This window comes from Globicephala melas, chromosome 3, assembly GCF_963455315.2.
Source record: "Globicephala melas chromosome 3, mGloMel1.2, whole genome shotgun sequence".
Lineage (NCBI taxonomy): Eukaryota > Metazoa > Chordata > Mammalia > Artiodactyla > Delphinidae > Globicephala > Globicephala melas.
In genome coordinates this window covers 55446595-55461883 of record NC_083316.1, presented here as the reverse complement: position 1 = coordinate 55461883, position 15289 = coordinate 55446595, and the positions used below count along the sequence as shown (strand labels likewise).

Here is a 15289-nt window from a genome sequence, read left to right as displayed (position 1 = left end):
TGTATATGTGTACCACATCATCTTTTTCCATTCATCTGTCGATGGACATTTAGGTTGTTTCCATGTCTTGGCTATTGTGAATAGTGCTGCTGTGAGCATAGGGGTACACGTATCTTTTTGAATTATGAACTTCACGGTATACCCTTTTGTATTCTATTTTTGTGCTGTGTACTTTTACTGACGATAAAAAATAAATAATATGTAGTGAAGGTACACTTGGTAAGCTATATCATCTAACTCCTTTAAACTTTTTTATTTTTCCATTTTTATAGGTAATTCGTATAGTGTTTTATAATAGGTAAGTACTCTTTCCTCAGTATTTCTTGGAGAACGCTTCATATCAGTATGTAAAACTGTCTTGTTTCAAACATATGCAAGATATTCTTATATACAGATGTGTACCATACTTATTTGATTGAACTCTTACGGATGGAAGTTTAGATTGCTTCCAGTTGTTTGCTATTTAATACTATAGTCAGTGTTCTTTTACATAATTCTTTTTGTAGATGTCTGAATACATCCTTAAGATTATCTAAATAGATTGCATTAGAATCAAGAATTAGATTATAGAATTAGAACTCCTGGATTGAAGAAGATACACATTTATAATTTTAAAAGATTTTTGCCAAATTGCTCTCAGTAGAGATTGTATTAATTTCCATTTCCACCAACATTGTATGAGAGTCTCTGTTTCCCACAGTCTGGCCAATAATTTTTTTTTTTTTTTTTTTTTGCGGTACGCGGGCCTCTCACTGTTGTGGCCTCTCCCGTTGCGGAGCACAGGCTCCGGACGCGCAGGCTCAGCGGCCATGGCTCACGGGCCTAGCCGCTCTGTGGCATGTGGGATCTTCCCGGACCGGGGCACGAACCCGTGTCCCCTGCATCGGCAGGCGGACTCTCAACCACTGCACCACCAGGGAAGCCCTAGCCAATAATTTATCAGACCTTTGGATATTTCTCAGTCTAGTAGTTGGAAATGATTGTCTCATTGTATTTATAATTTATTTATCTTATTATTGTGAAGTTCAGCACCTTTTCTTGTGTTTAAGAGAACTGTGTATCTTTTCTTATCTGAAAACTTTAGAAACATCACCGTTGCCTACTTTTCAGCTGGGATGTGTGCTTTTCCTTTTTGATTTGCAAGAATTCTTTGTGCTATGAGTTACAAATACTTTTTTCCTAGCTTGTCATTTCTTTTGACCTTGCTTATGGTTGTAGTGGTTGTTGTCATTTTGACAGAAATATTTGCTTTTTATGTAGTCATAGTGTTTAATTTTCATATAGTCAGAATCATCCTGCCTTTTCAGGCTTTTCTTCTAATGCTTCTACTGTTTAATTTTTTTCCTGTATCTATATGGTAATTTTTCCATTATCATTTTAGATATTTGTGCTTACTTTCTCTTTTCAACTTTTGCTTATAAAATTTTATATACAGATGTCCTCATTATTCATAGATTCTATATTTGCAAATTTGCTAGCTTGCTAAAATTTATCTGTAATCCCGAAGTCATTATTTGTGGCGCCTTCACCATCATTCATGGACACATGCAGAGGGTGAAAAATTTGAGTCACCTGACAGACATTTTCAGCTGAGATAAAGCTGAAAATGTAGTGCTCTGTTTTCTTTTTTCAGCTTTCGTACTATAAACAAAGGTCATTTTCACAATCTATTTAGTTCTACATTTTTCTGTCTTTTGCGCCTTTTGACTTCACTCTTTAAAATAGCCCCCAAGTATTGTGCTGTAGTGATATCTAATGTTCCCAAGTGCAAGAAGGCTGTGATGTGCCTTACAAGGAGAATACATGTGTTAGATGTGTTCAGGCATGAGTTGTAGTGCTGTTGGCCATGAGTTAAGTGTTGTTGAATCAACAATATATATGAAATAGTGTGTCTTGCAACAGTAACACGCATAAGGTTATGTACTGATCAGCTGGTAATGTGACCAGAGGTTTGCAGGAACCTAGCCCTGTGTTTCTTCTAGGAGTAATGGCTCAGTATTCACAAATTCATTGTTTGTAGTGACTTTTAAAAACATAACTGCCATGAATAATGAGAATTGACTCTATGTAATTTCAAGTCATTTTACAGTTTACAGAGTAAAGAGATAGTGAAAATAACTTTGTTAGCAATTTCAATGAGAATTTAAATACAGCAAACCCCAATTTTTTTTAACATCTTTATTGGAGAATAATTGCTTTACAATGGTGTGTTAGTTTCTGCTTTATAACAAAGGGAATCAGTTGTACATACGCATATGTTCCCATATCTCTTCCCTCTTGCATCTCCCTCCCTCCCACCCTCCCTATCCCACCCCTCCAGGCGGTCACAAAGCACCGAGCTGATCTCCCTGTGCTATGCGGCTGCTTCCCACTAGCTACCTATTTTACATTTGGTAGTGTATATATGTCCATGCCACTCTCTCACTTTGTCACAGCTTACCCTTCCCCCTCCCCATACCCTCAAGTCCATTCTCTAGTAGGTCTCTAAGGAAAAAAAAAAATGTCATGAAGAACCTAGGGGTAAGATGGGAATAAAGAAACCCCAATTTTTATTATGTGTTTTCCTAGTATTGAATGTTTATATATATCTCCAAATCAGATAATATTCTTTGAATGCAACTAACTGTTCATTGGCTGTTATGCATGAACCTGAAATATATTTATCTTATAAATACTGACTCTAATAAATTTCTTTTTTTTTGAAATTTTGAATTTTATTTTATTTATTTTTTATACAGCAGGTTCTTATTAGTCATCCATTTTATACACATCAGTGTATACATGTCCCAATCGCCCAATTCATCACACCACCACCACCACCCCCCCCCCCGTGGCTTTTCCCCCATGGTGTCCATACGTTTGTTCTCTACATCTGTGTCTCTATTTCTGCCCTGCAAACTGGTTCATCTGTACCATTTTTCTAGGTTCCATATATATGCGTTAATATACGATACTTGTTTTTCTCTTTCTGACTTACTTCATTCTATATGACAGTCTCTACATCCATCCACGACTGACTCTAAATTTTAAATGCACCTCTGCTATGTTCTAGCTTATTACCTTGATTCTTCATGCACTTGGTTCGTCAAAACAGTACTTCTGAAAGCTTCTATTTGTTGGATAGACAGATGATAGCTATCCTCTGTGTTGCCTAATAGCAAAACATTTCTTTTTTTTTTATAGATACTAGTTAGAATGATCTTATTGTTTTTCATTTCTACATATTTATTACCTTCCAATTACTTTGTATACACATCTGTCTTCCATATCTGTCCACAAACTGTAAGTGAATTTTAGTGTACAAGCATTATAAAAGTTGAAAGAATATTGTCACATGTCCTTTTAGCAAAATGGGATGGTTCAGGTTTTTAATCATAAAATATTATATAATGAAGTCCTTCCTGTTGAAGGACTAACTAAATGATACTACCATATTTTCTTTTTTGTCCTGAGAAATATATCAGTTCCTTTATTTACAAAACAGAAACAGATCACAGACTTAGAGAATGAACTTACGGTTACCAGGTGGGGAGGGTGGGGGAAACAGATAGTTAGGGAGCTTGGGATTGACATGTACACACTGCTGTATTTAAAATAGATAACCAACAAGGACTTACTGTGTAGCATAGGGAACTCTGCTCAGTATTATGTAACAACCTAGATGGGAAAAGAATTTGAAAAAGAGTAGATACATGTATATGTATAACTGAGTCACTTTGCTGTACACCTGAAACTATCACAACATTATTAATCAACTATACTCCAATATAAAATTAAAAGTTTAAAAAAAAAGAAGTATATCATTTCTTGAGTTTGGGAAAATTCACCTAAGTAGAATATGTCATCTGAAGACTCATCATCTGAGACTTTACTTATATGAACAATTTCACCATTATTAGTCCAGAATAAAGATCAAAATTTTTTTCTTAAAGGGTTAGATAGTAAATATGTTAGGCCATAGTTTTCCAGCCGCTGGCCTAGATGTTACTCTCTATCCCGTTACATTCATCTTCTAATTGCTTTAATAATTTTGAAATGACTTTCTCTGTCAATTTTGTTCTCTTTGCTATTATGGACAGAAAATGAAAAAGTCTGAATTCTCAACTGTGTTCAGGGAAAGCTTTAAAAAAAAAAAAGACTACAAGGATTGTATCTCCATACTTCCATTAAAACTTCTTGAAAGATAATCCAGTACTTTGGACAACAGAATAAGAAAACTGAATGATGGTGTAATAGTGATGCTTTATTTCACTACTAATGATTTATTTCATCATCATTTTAGGTGATTCCATCCTTTCACATCCTTATTTTAGTCTTTTTTTTTTTCTTATGCATAGCTAGAGGTCGCTGGTGAATGTATTATCTACTGCTACGTAACAAATTACCCTAAAATTTAGCACCTTAAAACAGCAAATATTTATTTATCTTTAGTTTCTGTGGGTCAGGAATGCGGGGCAGCTGAGGTGGGTGGTTCTCCTAAGGCTGCAAATCAGGTCGTCAGCCTCAAGGCAATAGTCATCTCACAGTTCTACTGGGGCTGGAGGATCTGCTTCAGGCTCACCCAGATGGTTGTTAAGAGGCTCTCTTGCTACCTGGCGTTCTCCATAGGCAGCCTGAGAGTCCTCACAAACTGATAGCTGGCTTCTCCAAAGTGGGCGATCCAGTACAGAATGAGCAACACCACACGTACTTTTATAACTTAGTCTCTGAATCACACACCATCACTTCCACCTTTTTCTATCCTTTTGACGTAAGTGCAACCCACGGCCAACTGGAGGGGATTAGACAAGGGCAGGAATCACTGGGGACCATCTTGAAGACTGGCTACCACAATGAGTTAAAATAAAATATATCCTGGGATGAAGAGTAACAAAATGTTTCAAGATAAGTAAAAGTAAAGTGATAGTAAAAGTGATAGTAAAAGTAAGTGATAGTAAAATCACTAAGATTCTGTATTGTAGATTTATAAAAGAGTCCAGTAGAGTTACAGCATAATTGCAAGATAGGAGTTTTGTTTATTTTTTTTAATAAATAAATTTTCTCTTTGTTCTTTGGCAGACCTCTAAGAGTGAGTTGTGAATGTAAGGACAAATAGTTAGAACTGATCGAATAAGAAACTCAAAAATTGGGAATTCCCTGGTGGTCCAGTGGTTAGGACTCGGTGCTTTCACTTCCATGGCCCAGGTTCAATCCCTGGTTGGGGAACTAAGATCCAAAAAAAACTCAAAAATTAAAATTGGGTTCATTGGGTCCAGATGATATACTCGGGATTAATTTCCACTTTCTGCTTTCCTTAGAAGTTTTAAAAAATTTTCTTCCTATCTGTTGTTTATTAAAATGGATATTTCAGGACCATAAATTTTTCTCTGACAATTTAGTTGTATTCTGTAGAATTCTTATTTTCTAGATATTCCAAATTTCAAAATTTTGTTTTTAACTCTAGAAATGTTTTAATTTCAGGTTAATTTCAATTAATTTCAGTTAATTAATTTTTAGGTTAATTTTACTTTCAGTTAGGTTTAATTTCTAGTTTTATTGTATTGTAGTTATAGAATGTTGTTTTGTATTGTTCTAATTACTATTTTTTAAACACATAATTTTGATCATTGTTTTTAATATGTTTTAAATTCTGTTAGGACAGATCAAATACCAGTGCTCCTTAAGAATTTTTTTAAAAAATACTCTTGCCCATTTATTCCTTCAAATGAATTTCACAATTAATTTGCCTAAATATCTAACTATCCCATAAAGATTGAAATTAGTATTGTTTTTTACACTAGCATATTTTTATTCTAATTTTATTTACCATGATGCATGTGTTGCTTTATGTTTTCTTCTTTATGATTTTATAAGAAAATAGATTTTTAAATTTCATAATTGTATGTAGACTTTTTATCTTTCGGATTCAGGTGCAGCTCTCTCCCAAGGAGGATGGTATATTGATGTGCCCTGGTCGATGTGAACAGAAGTTTCATCATTTTCTTCATGAACACTTGGATGGGTGCATGTCATCATTTCCCCTTGTTGCATGTGACTCATGCTTAAATAACCAGTTAGCTATTTTGAGGCAATAATCAGTTTGAATAACTGAACAATGGAAATATGAGTGATTAAAAGAAATTCAAGGTCACAGTGCAGAAAGTCAATCTGTCAAAATCACAACTGAACCCATTTGTATATTGTAACTTTCTTAGTAAGTATGTTAAGATTTTTATCAATGCCTTTAAAAATAAATAACTTTTTTTTTTTAAACCTTGACTATCTGAATATTTTTCTTTGGAATATATACGGTAGGTTGGAGTCTGTCTAAAGATGTAGAGAAAACTACTCAGGCTTATTCGGGTAAAGGGTAATATTGTAAAGATACAACCAATTGTAAAACAATGTTGCTGGTGATCCAAGGTTAGGGAACAAAGCCTAGCTGAAGCTGAATGTCAGAGGACTGGACCTGGCCAGTCAGGAACCAAGGCTGTGTTCTGTTGCTTGGATGTCATATTGTTATTCTCCTCCTGCACCTTTTCTTATCTGTCTGCCTCTCTTCTAGCCTCCTCCACACCCTCCTCATGCACACTGCCTAACAGGATTGCCCAGGCCATTCTCTCTTCATCATTACCTTGCAGTTCCATCTACCATCCATTTGACTATATCTGTGTCTCTCGGTTCAGATTCTCTGGAGAGGTAGAACATAGTACTGTTTTAGTTTAGTCTAAAGGATTGGTGTTCACATGCCTGAGATTCTCCCTAGTCCATTTAGCTGTGGGAGAAGATGCTAATATGTAAGTGTTATTTCTTTCAGAGGTTTTGCTTGGGTAAACTGCATGTGCCTAGCATATTAGTAGCTGCCCAGTATTTTTTGAGTAAATAAGTGAATATTCAAGTGCCTGGTAAGTAAGCTTCGCAGAATGGAATGTTCTATGGATTAAGCTTTTTTGTACAGGTAAGTAGAGTTTTATCATTTTTCATGACAATTAGCTAATATTTTATATTAATTGCCTAAAATATGCCAGGTTAAATTTAGTTATGAAGGTAGCTTATTTGCTTTCTAAGGTTTTTGGATGTTACCTCCCTTAATATTTTACCTAATACAGTTGGAGAGTAGTTGTAGGTTCAGGAAAGTCATTCATTTCAGCAAATATTTATTCACCTTTGTGTTAGGCACTGTTCTAGGTGCTTGGGAACAAAACAGATGAAAGTTCCTGCCTAGAGTGGTGGGAACTAGCTAGTAAACAAGTGAAATTTATAAGGTGGCATGTAGTGATTCATGTCGCAGAGAAAAGGGAAACAGGAAAGGGAGCTGGCAGAGTGGGATTGGAAGCAGGGATGCTTTTTAAAAAAAGAACAGGGAACTCCTAATTGAGGTGACATTTGAGCAGAGATCTGCAGAAAATGAGAGCCATTCACATAAGTGAAGAACCTCCCAAGCAAAGAAAATGACAGGTGCAAAGGTCCTAAGACAAGAGTGTGTTTAGCATGTTCAGGGAACAGCAAAGAAACCAGCTTGGCTGGAGTGGAAATGAGCAAGGAGGAGAGATTAAGGTCATATGTAGGCCATTGCAAGGTCTTCAGCGTTTCTTGGGAATCCATTGGAACGTTTTGAACCAAAGGTGTTGCATGATCGGATGCATAAAAAGAGGCTTCTGGGGGGAATTCCCTGGGGGTCCAGTGGTTAGGACTCTGGGCTTCCACTGCAGGGAGCACGGGTTTGATCCCTAGTCGGGGAACTAAGATCCCACATGCTGAGCAGCGTGGCCCCCCAAAATAATAATTTAAACAAAAAAGAGGCTTCTGACTGCTTTGTTGCAAATAAACCATAAGTTTCAAGGGAGAGAGAGCAGGCCGAGTAGGGCTTGGATCTGAGTGTGTTTTCCAAGTGGAGCTCAGGATTTGCCAGTAGGTTCCATGTGGAGTATGAAAGAAAGGAGTCAAGAATGACCCCCAAGGTTTTTGGCCTGAGCAAGTGGGAGAATAAAGTAATGAGATGGGGACTTCCCTGGTGGCGCAGTAGTTAAGAATCCACCTGCCAATGCAGGGGACACAGGTTCGAGCCCTGGTCCGGGAAGATCCCACATGCCATGGAGCCACTAAGCCCGTGAGCCACAACTACTAAGCCTGCATGCCTAGAGCCTGTGCTCCGCAACAAGAGAGGCCACCACAATGAGAAGCCCACACACTGCAATGAAGACCCAACACAGCCAAAAATAAATATGCTTATATAAAGTAATGAGATGGAGAAGTCTGCATAAAGAGTACTTGTGTAGAAAGGAAGGAGGAGTTGGGTTTGGACCTGTGTAGTCTGAGGAGTTGGATATGAGTAAAGTGTTCAAAGGAGAGACCTGGGATAAAGATGAAATTTTAGAAGTTAGCATAGACCTAGAATTTAAAGCCGCTCATCAGGATGAGATAGCCGAGGAAGTGCATATAAATAGAGATGTCAGAGGAGAACTCTGGGGTACTCCCAATGTTTAGAGATCTGATGCGAGAAGCAGTAAAAGAGACTGAGATGGAGCTCTCAATTAGGAGGAAACCCAGAGTGATGCCCTGGAAGCCAAATGGAGAAAGTGTTTCGAGGAGTGCTGGGCCATATCAGAGCTACCAATAGGTCAGATGCTGCTAGCAAGTCACATAGGATGAGGACAAAGAAGTATTTGTTGAATTTAGCAGTGACCCTCATAAGGGCTGTTTTGGTGCAATGGAGGAGGTGGTAGAGAATGGAAAAGAACAGATGAAGACAGCACATGTAAACAACTCTTTCAAGAATCTTTGTATTTCTGAATTTTTGTTATATTTGGGTATTAGTGAAATTATATTTGACATAACTTTAGAATTTTTTGTGAATCTTGGTTGTATATATGTGTATGTGTAAATTTTTTAATGTAAGATTTCTTACTGTGGGTCATGGTGAAAAAAGGGTTTAAAAAATATGGGATTAGAACAAGAAGGTGAAGAGAATGTTTAGAAAAGAGGTAAAGGATATGGGAGATGTTACTCATGTGAGCACAGGGGAAGGATTTAGGGAGTTGGAGAAGGTTGGGATATGTGAACAGAAAGGGAGAAGTTTTGAAACATAAGGATGAGTGTCAGGGCAATGAGGGATGACCTAGGAGTCCTGTGGAAATTGATGTATACTGGAATAAAGGGCATAGTGACCTTATGATCCAGAAATAATCCATTCTCTGTAAAGGGCCAGGGTAAATTAGTTCAGCTTTGTGGGCCTCTAAAAATGTAAAAAAAAAACATGCTTAGCTTATAGGCTGTGGTCATACTTTGCTGCCCCCTGCTTTTTTTGGGGGGGGGGCATGCCACATGGCTTATGGGATCTTAGTTCCCAGACCAGGGATTGAACCCAGGCCCTCAGCAGTGAAAGTGCAGAGACCTAAACTCTGGACCACCAGGGAATTCCCACTGCCCCCTGCTTTATACTAGAAGCCCTTGGCAGAAGCTCTGGACAAATAATTTGCATGGAGTTCTGTTATTTTTTTAAGTATTTTTAATAGTACATGTATACGGTACAGAATTCAGATGATTATATGCAGGATAAAGTAAACCTCCCTACCATGTCCACTAGCTATCCTGCTCCCCTCCCTGGAATCTATCATCATTTACAGTTTCTTAGTTAAGAAGTTTTCTATGTATGAACATGCATGTACATATATGCTCTCAGTCAATCTTAAATTTAACTAGATTCATTTTCCTTGAGGTTTGAACTATGAAATGTAATACTTGTACCACTTATGACGTTATTGCCTTCATATCCAAATCCAGCCTTCACTGCCTACTCTGCAGTAATGAATCTGGACCCTGTAACTACCCCTCCCTTGTCAGCAGGTACAGTGTAAAGCTTCGTCAGTAGAGGGCGCTGGTGAGACACAGGAGGGGCAAGGGACTACTTTTCTTGTGTCCAGTGTGCCTCTCTAGCAGACACCTGCAGCACATGGTTTCTGCAGCCTTGTGCAGTGCCTGCCTTCAGCAGTGGCCAGCAGCACTCAGCAGCCCCACGTGGATGGCTTTCCCTGGCACCCCCAAAACACTTTCTAAGCAAAGTGCTCCAAGCTTATACCTTCTTGGGCTGCACCTCTTTAATTAAGCCAACCTCTCTGTTGTCCATGGCTGTGCCTTCTCTGTCAAAGTCTAGATCTCAGCCCTGGGGTACTTTCTTTGGGTGCTGTCTCTCAGCCTAGCATGAAGAGCCATAAGCTCTTTCCTGTACCTGCTTAGAGTTCTCAGTTTCATAATCAATCCTCATTACTCCAGTTTCCTGTTACAGTGAATAACTCTTTATAGTAAACTTGCCCCCAAATTACTGTGTGGTTTCTATCTCCTGATTGGACTCTGATACAAAACGTAAAACCTTTCTGATTAGAAAAGCATTAGATACAAAATCAGACAAGAAGATAATCCATCTCCTAGATTACCTTCTAGTAATCTCACCCTCCAGAGCAACTATTAATGTTGTAATGCTAAACTAGTTTTATGCTTTATTTTAAATATAAAAATAAAAACAGCTACTTGTAAAACAGAAAGCAGTACAAAAAGGACGAAAGTAAAAAATAATACCTTCCTGTCCCCTTTCTACCCACTTAAATAGTTACCACTGTTAACATTTCCTTGTGTATTCTTCCAGAAATTCTTAATGCATCTAGAAACATGAGAGTATAGTTTTTAAACAAATGGAATCATACCATATATACCGTCCCTGTGTTTCATGGTAAAAATGAAAATTAAGGTAAAAGAATGGTGGTTTTCCAACTTATACTAGCATTATGAATTTGGATTGGCCTTCTAACCATTCAGGAAACTCCGTTGATTAACTGGTAGGAATGAAATTTTGGACACAGGCACAGATGTAGACAGTCACATCAAATGTAATACCTTGAACATTATGAAGTCACTGACAAAATATGTTCTCCCTGAGCAAAGTGGATTCATAAGAAAATTTTAAGGCCATTATAAATGCATATGTTGGACTCTTAAACATGTGGTTATCTAAAAAAACACTGATACTCAAGATTCTTGAAAACACAGATTTAGCTAATTTCCAATAATGCTAAATTCTATTCTACACTTTTTTGCTGTTACAATAAGCATTGAATCAAAAGCCTCTAGAATACAAGCATTTTCCCTAAATCCTATTTCTTCATATCCAACACAGTTGGTAAAGGGAAGGTATAAGTAAACCTTACTATACCAAAGTTAATTAAATGTACAAAACAGACCCTACAAGGATTAAGGAATATCTCTTGTTTCACCTATGTGTGAAAGTGATTCAGTCCTTAAGTTAGCCATTTTCTAATAACTTGAATACTCCTTTCATATTGTGGCTTTAAGATAGATTGGTACACCTCTCCCTACCCCCTTCTCTGTGGCTTTGTTACTGTTTACCATAGTTAGCCTGAAAGCCTGATGCTGACCCTGGGTAATGAAGAGTTAGATGCGTAAACTTGATTAAAGGTCTGATCTTCGGTTGGGGAGGATCATTAGGGACATCAGAGTTACTGGTCATAAACTGTTTCTTAAGCTCACTAATGGGTAAGCAGGTGTTTGGTTTTTTTATTACATGCCATGCATTTTATTCTTTTGTATACAGTATTTAATAAGTTTTTGGATAATTAGGTTTTTTAAATTGTTGACAAAAATTTTCTTGATTTAGCAGTTTTTAGCTAAATCTTCTATTTCTGAATGATTGGAGAGAATGGCAGTACCCATTTCCAGTGAAGAGTGAAGTGTTTAGATAGAGGATGCCTTTCTATCACGGCATTAAGCAGTGTGATGTCTTCTGCATCCAGGAGCCAACTTAACATGTTAAGTCTAGTGAGTCTTGGCAGTCGTAACACACATTGACTCAAAGACTTGACTGTTATGGCCTGAGCTTTGATACATTCTTTGAAATGCCTGGAAATTGTTAACTCTTGCAAGTTGGGCATGTTGTCCAGTGTTTGAAAGAAGTTTCTGTATCCTTCCTCTGTAATCTTGTGGTTGATTGAAAGATTAAGATTCTTGAGTTTCTGGAAACCTCCATTGATTGCTACCTTGGCTATAAATATAAAAGCAAAATATTTATGAAAACAGAATAATAAGGACTTCTATTTCAATACTGGTAGACTAGGTTATTTGAACCAACCTCTTCTACCACCATCACTTAAAGTAGAAAATGCCCAATTTTAATAAAGATATATAAATTTAACAATAAGTATATTAGATAGATTTACTTCTAATTGGAGTATTAAAGATTAATAAATTACATTTAAAAAAACCAAACTGGGGCTTCCCTGGTGGCGCAGTGATTGAGAGTCCGCCTGCCGATGCAGGGGACACGGGTTCGTGCCCCGGTCCAGGAAGATCCCACATGCCGTGGAGTGCCTGGGCCCGTGAGCCGTGGCCGCTGGGCCTGCGCGTCCGGAGCCTGTGCTCCGCAGCAGGAGAAGCCACAACAGTGAGAGGCCCGCATACCACAAAAAAAACAAAAAACAAAAAACTATATTTTTACAACAGACACACTTTAAATATAAGGACATAGAAAGATTAAAAGTAAAAGGGGGAAAAAAAGGAAAAAGTAAAAGGGATACATCTCTAAATAACTGGTGTGGCAAAAAAATGACAACTGAAGTTAGAAAATATTTTGAACTGAATGAGAATAAAAATATGACACTAAAACTTGTGAGAGGGAGCTAAAGCCAAAGTTAGTGCTCTAACTATCCATCTCAGAAAATTAGGATATCAAAAAAAAAAAAGAAAGAAAGAAAGTAGGACAAGAAAAGCAAATTATATCCAAAGAAAGTAGCAGGGGATAATAGAGGTAAAAGCAGAATAAATGAAAAACGTGTAGAGAAAAAAAAATTTAATACAATTGAAAAACCAACCAGGTAAAAAAAAAAAAAGTATTGAATATATCAGGAATGAAAAGGGGACTATCAATCACCATAGGTCATACAGATATTTTTAAAATTATAAATATTATGAGCAATTTTAGAAAAGTTTTTAAATCCTTAGAAAAATGTAACTTGCCCAAACTGCACCAATGATAACACAAACGTATACCAATAGAAAACCCACAATGAGGTATCGCAACAGATTCATCAGAATGGCTAAAGTTTAAAGGTCTGACAATACCAAGCAGTAGCCAGAATGTGAAACAACTGCTGGTAGGAATGTAAGTTGGTACAACTATGGAAAACAGAATATTTACCAAATGACGCAAAGTCCGCCCTAGAAATACCTCCATATATGCATCAACAGTCACGTACAGAATGTTCATAGCAGCATTATTCATAGTAGCCAACTCATATCCAGTTGAATGGATAAATAAATTGGCGTATGTATAGTCATACATGGGACAATATACAGCAATGAAAATCAGTGAACTCTATAGTCACACGTATCAGTATGAATCAGTATCACAAGTATGTTGAGCCCGAAGAGGCAGGCACAATAGTACATACTGTGGAGGATCCCATGACATATATTTTTAAAACAGGTAAAACTATGGTGAAAGAAAGCAGTATGGTGGTCACCTTTGGGAAGGAGGGGAATGCAGTGTCAGAAGGGACACAAAGGCGGCTTCTGGGATGTAATATTCTATATTGTAACCTAATGAGTAATTGTTACACAAGTATGAGTAACAAGATTTAAGTATGTTCACTTGAAAACTCATTGAGCTGTACACTTAACGATTTTGTACTTTTCTTTACGTGTATTAATTTTCTATTTTAAAAAAAGTACTATAAAAAGGAGTACATGGTGGGTATGTGGCCAGGTGTCTGAGACACTAGGTGTTAAGAATGGACTTGAGGGCTTGTGTAGTCTCAAGTGGGAGGCTATCTTTTACTTCTAAATCTGACCAGAATGAACCAAAATCCATAGAACATTAGAGGGAACAATATGATAGCAAAAATGAGGAAGTGGGTTGAACATTTTTAGGGGGACGAATGTTTTTGTAGACATTTTGCAGCAGAAAGCTTGAGTAATACCACTGGCTTTCATGTGAGCTGAAAGAGTTTATCTGAGGGTATCTCACCAATTTCCACCACGCTGTCATCATCCAAAGTCTGGAAAAATGAGAGAATGCGGAGATATTGAAGATGCTGACATTGCTGGATGATCAGTTTGGCCACTTGATGAATCCCATCCCCAGTAGGAAGGATCAATTCTTCCAGGTTATTTAGAGAACCTAAAGTGTAGGCTATCAGAAGATATTAAAAAGCTATTCTCTGTACTGTGTTCCCAAACAATTGTAATTGAAAGTCTCAAAATCATGCACATTCTACGAGTCCCCATGTAGCATAGAGGCTATTCCTCTTTCTCTCCAAGAAAGGGGTCAGCCTACACCTTGACCTTCATTGCTACCTCTAGACAACCATTCCTCCACCCTTCCCCAACCAGTCTCTCCTGTACTGAAGTCCAAAAGGCCTATCACATCTCCATTTCCTTTTTTGTTGGCTGCACCACACAGCTTGCAGTTCCCCAACCTGGGATTGAACCTGGGCCTGCGGCTGTGAAAGAGTGAAGTCCTAACCACTGGACCACCAGGGAATTCCCATCCATTTCCTCTTTTATTTAGACTGAAGCTTCTACTGGCTCCAGGAAACTCTTCCTAGCTCCTCAATGCCTTCAGCCCCCTTCCTTTCTGTCCTGGTATCATCCTTAGTGAGTTCTGCCTCTTCCTCCTAGAACTAAATCCTCACAATCCACCACTCTCATAACTTTTCACTTTGATCCCTCCTTAGCATGGCTTCGCTTGTTGCAGAGCATGGGCTCTTGTAGCACGGGCTTCAGTAGTTGTGGCTCGCGGGCTCTAGAGCACAGGCTCAGTAGTTGTGGTGCACGGGCTTAGTTGCCCCGCGGCATGTGGGATCTTCCCGGACCAGGGCTCGAACCTGTGTCCCCTGAATTGGCAGGCAGATTCTTAAGCACTGCGCCACCAGGGAAGTCCCCATTTTTGTTGAAATAAATTCTTAATTTTTAATATGCTTCAGTTTATCTTTTAAGACCTGTTAGAATTTTTTTCCAGAGCATACATTGCTTTTGTAATCATAAAAAAATAAGTTGAAAAAGTAATCTCTATAGTTATCATTTTGTTAAATCTAGGTTTTCATATACTGAGTTTTCATAACCTTAAAAGATAGTTTCACCTATATTCTAGAAACCTTTGAAACAACAGGTATTTAACTTGTCTGGAATGGATACCTGGCAATGAAATTGCATGGTGCTGGGACTTCTCTGGTGACCCAGTGGCTAAGACTCTGTGCTCCCAATGCAGGGCACCCAGGTTCGATCCCTGGTCAGGGAACTGGAT

General features: G+C 37.8%; 2 protein-coding genes across 6 annotated transcripts in view; one reads left to right on the top strand and one right to left on the bottom strand.

Annotated features, from left to right (window-relative positions):
* Positions 1 to 6259, top strand: part of SMN2 (survival of motor neuron 2, centromeric) — a 46453-nt gene extending 40194 nt beyond the window's left edge. The window contains exons 9-10 of one of the 2 annotated variants that reach the window (XM_070045148.1): positions 273 to 298; positions 5888 to 6259. The gene's annotated coding sequence lies outside the window, so the exon portion shown is untranslated. The remainder of the gene's footprint in view (positions 1 to 272; positions 299 to 5887) is intronic. The other variant, XM_030845117.3, reaches the window with a different exon arrangement.
* The window catches only part of NAIP (NLR family apoptosis inhibitory protein), a 50903-nt gene continuing 38450 nt past the window's right edge, over positions 2837 to 15289 (bottom strand). For 3 of the 4 annotated variants that reach the window (XM_060295866.2, XM_030845091.3, XM_060295865.2), the window contains exons 14-15: positions 14012 to 14176; positions 2837 to 12031 (exon numbers count right to left, since the gene is read on the bottom strand). In XM_060295866.2, coding sequence (XP_060151849.1) covers positions 11667 to 12031; positions 14012 to 14176 — 530 coding nt within the window. In that variant the 3' untranslated portion in view covers positions 2837 to 11666. The remainder of the gene's footprint in view (positions 12032 to 14011; positions 14177 to 15289) is intronic. The other variant, XM_060295867.2, reaches the window with a different exon arrangement.